General features: G+C 42.5%; 1 protein-coding gene across 1 annotated transcript; it reads left to right on the forward strand.

Moving 5' to 3' along the window:
• The first annotated feature begins 906 nt into the window (after positions 1-906).
• On the forward strand, positions 907-11,565 carry LOC121618129 (zinc finger FYVE domain-containing protein 1-like). The gene is made up of 11 exons (XM_041953424.1): positions 907-2,330; positions 2,456-2,960; positions 4,817-5,031; positions 5,301-5,407; positions 5,503-5,611; positions 5,728-5,825; positions 6,056-6,173; positions 6,317-6,487; positions 6,716-6,896; positions 7,000-7,113; positions 9,026-11,565. The coding sequence occupies exons 1-11, from the start codon at positions 1,821-1,823 to the stop codon at positions 9,256-9,258; spliced, it is 2,361 nt and encodes a 786-aa protein (XP_041809358.1). The 5' UTR covers positions 907-1,820; the 3' UTR covers positions 9,259-11,565.
• The last annotated feature ends 57 nt before the right edge of the window (positions 11,566-11,622 follow it).

Genomic DNA, 11,622 nt, shown 5'->3' on the forward strand with positions numbered 1-11,622 from the left:
CATTTATCCAAAATTAATTCATTAAGAAGGCTTAATATTCTGCTCTTTTTATCTCCCCCCTCCTTCCATGTTTTATTTGTTGCTGCTGTTCATATTTGTGTGTGTGTGTGTGTTTTGTAATAAATGTACTACAGTGTAACACGTATTTAATTGTCAGTTGCTGTTTTGTGTTTTTTTTTTTTTTAAAGAGGAATAAACCTGGAAAAATATACAGTCTGCAGAGTACAGTGGAAGGGACTGTCAGTGAAGAAATGGAGGGAAAACACAAAGTGCCATTTGGGACAAATGGTCACCTGCTGACACTTTGAAGTGCTACTTTACAACACAAAAGCCATTTAAATCCATCCCCTGTTTGAAAGCCTGTGCTGAGGCTTGTTTCCAACAGTTACCTTTAACACCCACGTGGAATTCTCTTTGGCAAAATGATGTATTTTAATTACAGTAATTAGGGTTTGCCCAAAATGTTCATGATGCAAAATAATAATAATAATAATAATAACACTGTAAAAGATAATAATCAGTAAAATGTATTGCTTCTACCAACTCCGACCAAGATCCTATTGTTTAACATATCTTATTCATTTGTATGCTTGAGAAGAGCAGAAAATCGCCAAGCTTCTACAAATAACATAAATTATCTGCAAAGTAATGTAAAATATGTGGCTTCTTCCTGTCATCTTGTAATCATGGTGGTATTTTACAATGCAGAAGTCCTAGAGGTCAAGATGGTTTGAGTTCCTAAAGGTTAAATTCTCGGGGCTGGGTTTTGGTTTTGGAAGCTAGTCTGCCTTAGAGAACTACGTTTCCCATCATGCAACCGCTCATTACCCTCCTCTGACCCTGTGACTGAAAATAATCTGATCAGCTGATCTGACCTGGCAACAAAATAACGTAGCTAGAGAAAGCTGCTAGGGAGGGGGCTGAAGAACAAAACAATGACACTGCTCGGAAGGATTCAAATACAGTAACACTTTTTAAAGACTTTTTACACGGAATCGCGCGGATTTCCCTCCCGTTTGAAAGTGAAAGAGTCCGCGGATATCCGAGCCTTTGACATCGACTGGCTGTTGTTTTTGTTGTGATGTTGTTACAGCTCAGTTGACAGACTGGAGGCTAGCTGCTTGTTAGGACGGCTATGTACTGTTAGGGCTCGCTGGCTCGCCAATTACAGCTTTTTCTTTGGAAAAAGTTGAAACCGTCCGTCGAAACCAAGTAGCTGTGAACTACGTATTGCTGCTTTCTTGCCACATTATCCACCGAGTTTGCCTGCGAGCTATTGAGGGTCAGTTTGCTAGCTAGCCTGTTGTTAGCATCAACATTTGCACATTCATCTTTTCAGGGAGAGTTCATTGTCTCGGTTGGTACAAGACCACATATGTCCTTGCATTACTTTAGTTTTATTCGCTAACCTTACCTGTGTGTTATATAAAGCTGCAGCTAGGTGCTAACTTACATTCATGAACAAGCTAACTGTTGGTGGTAAAAAGATATCAGGTGTTATTCAAGGAGACGGCTGTTTCTGCTTCATTGCATCACTCTTAGTTGCACTAAATGATATTAACAAACCCGTTTTAAGTGTTTGAAATTCGTGCCGGGAAAATTAATTTGATAGACTGATTTAGTGTTGAGACCAAGTTGCTACAGTCAGTGGATCACTAGCCTTGATACCATGCAGCTGTTTTAAGTTGATTTAGTCATTACATTTGTTGTCAGTATTCCTGCTTGTTGTACGTTGTTCATTAACTGCCGTCAGAAACTGCTGGTGCTGTTGTCAAAGGTGTTCCAATAAGCACTGCTTTGTGTTTACCTTGTAAGAAACAATGAGTGGACATGGCTCGTCTTCAGAAAAAGGAGTCAATACTAGTCTAATATGTCAGGAGAGTTATGCCTGTGGTGGCTCTGAGGAGGCTGCGTTTGAGTGTGATGAATGCAAGAGCTTGCAGTGTATTCGCTGCGAGCTCGAGCTCCACAACCAGGAACGTCTGAAGAACCATGAGCGGGTTCAGATAGGTCCCGGGCATGTCCCTTACTGTGACAACTGTAAAGGAGGTAATGGAGACGGCGGCAAACGCCATAGATCCGTGGTCCGCTGCCAGAACTGCAAAGTTAACTTGTGCCAAGACTGTCAGAAACGCACCCACAGCGGAGGCAACAAGAAGAAACACCAGCTCACGTCTTACCCTCCCCCACCCAAACCTGCAGTGGTTAACTCTGTTCAGACATCTGTCCCACCCGCTGTGCAAATAGCAGATGAGACTAAATCTAAGAGGGCAAAACTTCTGGAGAAGGTTTCCAGTTTTCTGTTGGTCGATGAGAATGAGGAAATGCAGGTGAGTTGTGCAAAAGTGATACTTGTCATTGAATAGGAATAAAATCAAAATACGTGAAAGTTTACTATGTTCATTTGGTTGTTTACAAAACTAATTTTCATGCCTGAACTCCTGTTTCCCTGAAGGTAAAAGATGAAACCTCTTTTGTAAAGCGCCTGAGCTGCGACCCCGACCAGCTGCTGAAGGTGGTGTCCATCTTTGGCAACACAGGGGAGGGCAAATCTCACACCCTGAACCACACGTTCTTCACAGGCAGAGAGGTGTTCAAGACTTCTCCCACACAAGAGTCCTGTACGGTGGGTGTGTGGGCGGCGTTTGACCCCACCCGCAAAGTAGTGGTCATCGATACGGAGGGGCTGCTCGGGAACAGTTCCAAACAGGGCCAGAGGACCCGTCTCTTGCTCAAGGTGCTCGCCATCTCCGACCTCATCATTTACCGCACCCACGCTGACCGTCTCCATGACGACCTCTTCAAGTTCCTCGGGGACGCCTCGGATGCTTACTTAAAGCATTTCACCAAGGAACTGAAGGCCACGACGGCCCGCTGTGGCCTGGATGTCCCTCTGTCAACCTTGGGCCCTGCGGTGGTCATCTTCCATGAGACAGTCCACACTAAGTTGCTTGGTTCAGGTAAAATATCTCAATACTTCTGTTATCGAGTGTCATTACTTAATCTGTTGCACATTTATTAGACACATTGAATCTGTTAATAGAATTTTACTTTAAAAGCTTTCATCAGATGTGTACATTCTGACTTTATCACCCTCAATGTAGGCCTGCATCCCCACAAGGGACACGCCTTTAAACTGAACTAAGGGTTAAGCATCTGCAGATAATTACAGGTTTAGCAAATACCCTAACCCTACAGTGTTTCTTTTTCATTATTTTACATCAAAGGGTCAGCAGTCGGCATTCTGACTGTTTGTGAAATGTGTAAACACTATGTTTTGCATTCAAAAGAAACTTGTGCAGAATGTGTGTGAAATAAAAAATGACATATTTATAGCCATAGTCGCACACTTGGAAGACAGTGACAGTTTTTGCATGTTTTAGTTCAGTTTCTGCTACACATACATTATTGTCAACCATTTTCAACAACATTCAGTTCACTTCAATGTTGTCAGATTTTTCAGATTTTTGTTATCGCTGCCGTCGTAAATGCAGGTTTCTTCATGAAGTCTGTGCTCCATTGCCATGCACCAATAAAATAACAGGGAAATGAAAGACCTACTATTAACTGCAGTGCATTACATCACTCAAGTCTGTACGACTTGTTTTTCATGCTATGTTGAAATGTATGGAAGTGAATGACTTCTTGTGAGGGAGAAGAAACACATTGAAAATGCGGTTGGCCTTGAGGTGTAAAGAACAAATGATTTGTAGTAAAATTACTAAAACCTAAAGGAACACTGGAGCCTTCAAGACTTGGGGCAACACATTTAATCTAAGTAAATGTCATAATAACTACTTTTGTTGGACAATATACTGTCTAAGAAGTAAATGTCAAATACTACTACTGTAATTTTAAGACTCTTATGTCATTGATATAATGATAATATATAGCGTGAAAATGCAAGTAGACCATCTCAGAGCCATGACCTTTTCATTCTTAAGAATATTCAGACACTGGAATTAGGAATGTGAAATAAAAATGAAAATATCCGTCATGGTTATGTTTTAGATGAGCTGTCAGGTTAGTTGTATTGCCAGTTCTCGTCACCACTGTTTTTAGACTATGTCAACATACCGACTCGTTCACATTAGTGGCCTCTCCTCTCTCAGTTGTCTTTAACCCAAAATGTTCCCACAATGGAGCTCTGCGACTGCAGCTCTGAAAACCAAGTCCATTTGGATTTATTCTCCTAACTTTCTGGCTGGATTATGCAGTCGTCGGGAGAAACACCTGTTAGCCTCGAGTAAGACGTTATTGTCACTTCACCTGGTTCAGTGGTCCTGTGTGTGTGTGTGTGTGTGTGTGTGTTTGTTTGTGGAGGAGCTGCCACAGTGAAACTCCAACACAGAGAGCAGACAAGAGGACAGAAGCAGAATGAACAGAAATGACAGCAAAATATGTCTCAGCGTAGTTTTTTCCTGTTCATCTGGTTTAGGTGCTGTGAAAAAACACGTAGGTCCATGTAAAAAAAACACTTAAGCGCTGTGAAAAAACACTGAAGTGCTGTGAAAAAACATTTAGGCCCTTTTAAAAAAACACTTAAGAACTGTGAGAAATCACTTACTCTCTGAAAAATCACGTAGGCCCAGTTAAAATCATTAAGGCCCTGTGAAAATACACTTAAGAGCTGTGAAAAAAGTGTATGTATGTGTATATATATATATATACACACACACACACACACACACACACACACTTATACACGCAATGGAAGAATTGTGTTGTTTCTGATGATAGATGAATGCTAGCATAATATTTAAGGTGCATCCTGTTTACACTCTATGGTAACCTGTCCATCGGTGTCTTGTATTAGATAAGTCATCAGAGTCAGTAGATCGGCTGCTGTTGGAGCGCTTCAAGAAGCTTTCCCGCTTCCCAGAGGCCTTCAGCTCTGTGCAGTACTGGGGCACGCAGACTCTCAACCCCCCCACCGACTTCCGCGGCCTGCAGAATAAACTGGAGCAGCTCCTAGATAACAACGCCACACGTTCCCCACGCACCCCTGTGGTCATCTTCAAAGCCCTGCAGGTAGGACTGTATGAAGTCAGCTGGCTTCAGACCTGCCGTTTTGTTGTTGTAAAGCCAGCGCTAAAGTGAGCGGACGCACAACTTGCTAATCAACTGGATTTTAGGTTCAGATGAAGATGATTTTAATTAGCACACCTTTGGTTTTAAGCTTGTACTGAGTGTGTAAAATGCAGTTCTCTTTGTATGTAGTATCACTGTATGAAAAGGAGGTGCAACACTTGCTTTGTCTGGGTCTGGCTAATTTCTACTCGTGCTTGATCTTCCTACAGGCTTTGAGCGAGCGCTTTAATGGGGAAATTGCAGGTGAGCTTGTAGCCCACAGCTGCTTCTTCCCTGATGAGTACTTCACCTGCTCCAGCCTGTGCCTCAGTTGTGGGTGAGCACCTTCTTGCCTTTTAAAAACTTGTAACCACTATAATCCCTCCTTCAGTCAGTGGTGTTAAACATTCTGACATCTTACGTCTATCCCAGATCCGGCTGCAAGAACAGCATGAACCACTTAGGAGAAGGAATGTGCCACGAGGCAAAGCATCGTTGCCGTTATTCTGTCCAGTATGATAATCGTATTTACACCTGTAAGGTAAGTAGTACTGTAGCTCACCTGTATCAGAGCGTTCTCTTTATACCACTGACTCTGTACATATTCTTGTTCCATGACTGATGAGTGTAAAGTCACTGTGTGGTGCATCACTTTAGGCTTGCTATGAAGGGGGAAAGGAAGTGATAGTTGTACCGAAGACCTCGGCTTCCTCAGACTCTCCATGGATGGGTCTTGCCAAATACGCCTGGTCTGGGTGAGTTGCAGCTGAATGACCTGCAGGGTCACGCGTTACGAGGCTTGAGTAAGGCTTATGTTACCTTTACAGACTCTAAGTTTAGCTCTGGTGTACCAGAATTTGACCTAAAATCAAATTTTTCCATTTACATTAACATTTATATGAACATTATGTTCCAAATAACACCCAAGATACAAATCTATTTGCACTTATATCGTTGTACATTTCTCTGTCTGCTATATGTTCAGGTATGTTATTGAATGTCCCAACTGTGGAGTGATCTATCGGAGCCGTCAGTACTGGTATGGGAACCAGGACCCGGTGGATACAGTTGTCCGCACTGAGATCCAGCATGTATGGCCAGGGGTAAGAGAAAGACACTGTGTAATTCATTTATCTGATGTAGATTATATGTGTTGGTGATTATCTGTAATCTTACAGACCTAGAATTATGGCTAGAGGTAACCGTTTATCTACTGGTGTAGTAAAAACCTGTCTGCCTGTTGCAGTCGGATGGCTTCTTAAAGGACAATAGCAATGCAGCGCAGCGTCTTCTGGATGGAGTCAACCTCGTGGCCCAGTCTGTGTCAGAGCTCAGTGTCAAGCCTGCCAAGGCCGTCACCTCTTGGCTGACAGATCAGATCGCCCCGGCCTACTGGAAACCCAACTCCCTCATCTTGGTGAGTGACACACACAGCCCCACCCTCTGCCACCCGCCACCAACAGCCAAGTCAACACTTTCGTGTCCAGAGGGATGTTTACTGTCTGGTGTTCCGCAGCAATTACGCAATTTTATGTTTGCAGGTCACAAGATAAGACTTTGATAGACTCAGATTGTGTCCTCATCCCTCTAGTTCTTGGTCAATAACGGCTTCCGTTGTTGTCGTCGCTTGTTTCTCATGTACAAGGTGTGCCATAAGTGTCACACAGTCTTCCAGGACAACGACACCAAACATCACTGCCGTGCCTGCGGGGAGGGCTTCTGCGACGGCTGCTCTTCCAAAGCTGCGCCCGTCCCTGAGAGAGGCTGGGGTCTTGCCCCTGTCAGAGTCTGTGACGTCTGCTTCGAGCAGAGGGCCTCATACGCAGGTACACGCACTCTCAACAATGTCAGATGTTCCTTTGTGGGTGTTACGCAGCCATTTAACATTTGTCCTAGCTTGGCTTTAGCAAAGATATTTTCTGTGTGCAGAGCTGATTGAGGCAGAGCTCGAGGAGGAGGAAGGCGGAACGCTCGCGAGGAAGGTTGGAGAAGCAGTGACCAACACCTTAGGGGTTGTGGTCACTGCTATTGACATCCCACTTGGTGAGTGTTGTGCAAAAACAAAACCTAAAGAGGATCATTATGTAACAGGAATAGATGACCCAGTAAATGTGAGTGAATGGATACAACGCCCTCTGGTGGCAGGTGTGGAATGTGCTTATTTACAGCGAGAAAGAAGTTGGGAGGTCTTGTTTCTAGTTTGAACTCTGAAAGATGTCATGTGGGAATCTGACTGGTGAAGCTTCCCTTAAAAGAAATACGGGATGGCCTAGTTGTAATAGAGTGTGTACAATTACCAAAAGCTCCCAAGTCTCTGCTCATTCGCTGTAAATCATGCAAATGTCACTGGTCAAGGAAACAACTGATCTATCAAATGGCTAAAAAGTTGGAAGAATATTAGAAATCCAAACAGGGGCAATTGATCCCCATTCAGATGTGTGATTTGAATTATGTGTTTCATTTAGCAGATCTTCAGATACTGAATTTTCATTTGTAACTTTCTTGCCAGCGAAAATGTTTATGGACTGAAAAAATGTAAATCCTCCTTCACACACTGGCTTTGACAATGTCTTCAGGACATTCCAGCACTTCCATGTAGTCGTGTCCTGCTGGTGAATGTTAAACACAGACTAGTGCAAAAGACAGACAGATGACCAGTTACCCTGTTTACTCATTTCAATTTAAGAGACTTCCTGCTGTAAACTCGCCTTTGCTGTATATTTGTTTAAGAGTCAGCTATATAAATGTTCAGAGGTTGCTCGAATGTTCTGGATCAGTCGCTCTGCACTGATGTCTGGAGTGCACTTTGACCCAGTGTTCATGGGAAGGACATTTTTGTAACAGCCAATATGACACATTTCTGTCAAGATAATCCAAAATGTGTTTTAGATAGAGAAAACTGGCTCTCGGCTTGGAAAGAGATTGCAAAGTGTTGGCAAGAAGAAATGTTGTACTCAATCAAATACACACCACAAATCATAGCACTTATTTTCCCCTCTGGCTGTTGTTTCACACGTCTTTATCATATTTAGAGAACCTCAAAAATGTGTTTAATCCAAAGCATAAGTAGTATTATTATTAACTTATATTAGGTTGTTGCATGAGCCCACAGTAGACCTACATTTACTGGTAAAGGGCAAAGATGAATATGTTTTCGATAACCTGATATCCTGCTGAAAACGTCTCCATATCCAACGCCACGCCAAAAATACCTCAGAGCAAGGCCTGCTCCAATCACAACAGAATTAGCCTAGTTACTTCCAAACCCACATCTTGTTTCCATGTTTCCATGGCTACCCCAACCAAGACTGCTGAGGGCTTTATTTTACCTGAAGTTTTGTTGTACTTCAAACAGTAAGAGAGGAAAAATAAGCATGAGGATAAATCTAAAGTAAAGCGATGGTAGCTGAGAATAGAAAGTGTTTTACATCAGCAGTCTAGTATTTCAAATAGAGTAAGTGAATGCAAATAAATTTAGGCACTGCAGCATGAAACAGTATTACATCAGCAGGAATGGGAGGTATAATGAATGTGGCTCATAAAGTGTTTGTATTGCGCCTCTAAATAACTGAAATAGCTTGACGTTTTGGGAAACACACATTTTAGGCCTGGGGAGGGGGGGTGCTATTCCTTGGCCAGGAGCAACCAGCATATCCTCCTGTTTCCAGCAGGACATCAGGTTTGTCAGTAAATATAATGTAGGGCTACAGCATCCCGTGGACAGAGCCAGGCTAGCAGTTTTCCTCTGTTTCCAGTTTCTATGCTAAGCTAACAGACATGCAAGAGTTTGCGATCTTCTCGGCAAGAAAGCAAACATGTGTATGCGTAATTTCAGACTGTTCTGCATTATATTTAAAGTGACAACCACGTGTGCAGTGAAGGTAAAAGACGTAGCTGTTACGTTATACTATAACCCATACGTGGTGGTGTATGTGTATTTGCGTGTCCGCTGTAGGCCTCGTGAAAGACGCAGCCCGTCCTGCCTACTGGGTGCCTGACCAGGACATCCTGTCCTGCCACAACTGCCACCGCGAGTTCACTGCCAAGCTGTCCAAGCACCACTGCCGCGCCTGTGGCCAAGGAGTGTGCGACGACTGCTCCCCTGAGCGCCGTCCGGTTCCGTCGAGGGGCTGGGACCACCCCGTGCGCGTGTGCACCAGCTGCAACCAGAAACCTGGAGAACTTTAACAGCGACGGCCTTCCTTCCTCGGAGCACCGGAGAGAACCACTCGCTCAATCAGCTCGCAGTCTGTCACTGCTTTACCTCTGTTACTCCAATGGTTCTGTCTTGTATCTGTGGAAGGGAAGTTTTTAGACAAATATATATACACACACACACACACACACACACACACATATATATATAGGACATTTAGCAGATTTGGGATTTCCTGTGGCCTTTGTAGAACAGCCAGAACATTTGAGTTACTTGACTGAGTGTGAAACCTGCATTTCCACTCTTGAGTGAATATTTTGATTCTTATCGACACAAATCCCTAATTTTACGTTAAATGAGGCTGTTGAGCTATTTTTATACTATCAGAAAATATAAAAAAAATGTATCATTCAAAGAATATTAGTTAGTCGAGAATCCTGCGGGGTTGGTGTGATTAGTTTCTCAGCAAGTCTTCTTAATAAGCTTTTATCTCTGATGTCGTACGTGTAATGGCGGGGAGAGAGTTATATCCGTGCAGGTATGACTGCAGGTCCCATTGCATGCTGTATTGCAACATTTTAGTTTTTGCACTAAGCCTTTTCCAGCTGTTATAGGCTGTTGCTTACCATGGCCAAAATCCAGATATCCCGATGATCAAGCAGTCTGTCCCAAACTGAGCTGAAATCCAGTCGGTCTAAGATTGCGGATATCTGGTGTGCCAAAAATCATTCAGGTCACTGTGTCTGTGCTGGTATAATGTTTATATTTTATCATGTAATTTGTGGTTGTATGAAGACATAGAACTATGTAAGAGTGTACATTTGAATTGTTGAAAATTATTTATGTATTGAAGATAAAAAAAAAAATACTTATTCGCACTCTGGCATGCATGACAGTCTGATCAGTCCATGGCCTTTTACTTGTTCAGATGATGGTCTCTGAATGAACCTCACTGTCTTTTACCAAGCGGCATTTTATTGTTCACATGCTATAAAACATATGTGTTTCATGTTCGAATTTGTTGTCCTGACACCTTGGTTTTAAGTTGTTGTTTTTTTTAAATATCTGCAGCTGCTGCCTGCTTTGTTGTTTGGATATTGATTAATACCCAAATTTGTCTTCAAACCAGTTCTACAAATTACACTCGCGCCTCCGGGTCTCTTGTAGGCACAGTCTGACAGGATAAGGACTCCTGACAAAGGTCAACACATTTTTTTTTGTTCTGTTCCATCACGTCGCAGCTTGTTTTTCCGTTATCGTACATCAGTTATTGAAACACATCGTACATGTTCTTTTTCTGTTTTTTGTTTGACATGATGAGTTACTGTATGGATATTTATATACTGTGTAGCTTCTGTATGTGAACCGCCCGTTCTCCTCATGCTGTTTTTGTCTTTTTTTTTTTGTCTTTCAGCATTACACATAAACAGTTGATGCTCATCTGTGGCAATGAGGAGATGTAGAACCATATTTAGTGACTGAGAGCTTTAACTTGTCTTGCATCTTTGCTGATTTTCAGTTATTGAGTAATAAGACCGTCACATCTGGATGTCATATAAAGCACAAGGTGATGCCTTTAACACATATGCTTGTATTTTGTTGTTGAAAATGAGATAAAAGGGTCTCTGTCGATTGTAAGCTTTGTAGATAAAGTTAATTTCTCCCTTTGCTCCTAACGTGGAACTTTTTAGTTCTGATGTCTGCCTCGAAATAGATTTATCTGTCTGAATATTGCATCTCACACACACACACACTCCTCCTCCGAGAAGCTAACATTGCACAATATAGAATAGCAAACACATCGTGTCGGATTACTTGTACTGGAGTTCATTCCCATGCAAATGTGTGCCGTCTGTTGCTGCAGCTATCCTTTGTGGTGTCCATTTTTTTTTTCCGATTAGGTTTGGGTGCCATCATCAACACTTCTCACCTACACACTACAAATCAAGCAGGAGTGATTGACGCATTTAAAACTGTTGGACGCCAACTTGAAGCGATGATGTGTGGATACTTGCTAAACTGATGGAAGATTTGCATAAGATTAAAGTTGCATCAGCCCCCGTCTGTCAAAAACATAATCTGGAATTGCCTCCATGTCTTCAGTGTGTGTGTGTGTGTGTGTGTGTGTGTGTGTGTGTGTTTAAATCTCCCTGTGTCAAACCACTTACTTGTACTGTATGTGGGAGGAATAGATCGTGTGCACGCCTGTGTTTTATCAGCCTTGCTTCCATTCCTCTCCAGCACTGCAGCTCCAGACAAAGTGAGGGAAAATTATTTGCTTGGTGCTTATTGATGATGATAAATGATTTATAATTATTTTAATAAATAATTAAACCCGAGCTTCCATGTTGATATTCTGTGCCACTTGCGCTGCATGGTCTCAGCACCCAGGAGAG

Source organism: Chelmon rostratus, chromosome 15 (genome assembly GCF_017976325.1).
Source record: "Chelmon rostratus isolate fCheRos1 chromosome 15, fCheRos1.pri, whole genome shotgun sequence".
Classification (NCBI taxonomy): Eukaryota; Metazoa; Chordata; class Actinopteri; order Chaetodontiformes; family Chaetodontidae; genus Chelmon; species Chelmon rostratus.

Bases quoted from the DNA above. Each gene is read 5' to 3' on its own strand.
- LOC121618129 (XM_041953424.1), top strand. From the start codon at position 1,821: ATGAGTGGACATGGCTCGTCTTCAGAAAAAGGAGTCAATACTAGTCTA. The intron at 5,826-6,055 runs GTGAGTTGCAGC...CTATATGTTCAG, and splicing joins GCCAAATACGCCTGGTCTGG to GTATGTTATTGAATGTCCCA. The intron at 6,174-6,316 runs GTAAGAGAAAGA...TGCCTGTTGCAG, and splicing joins TCCAGCATGTATGGCCAGGG to TCGGATGGCTTCTTAAAGGA.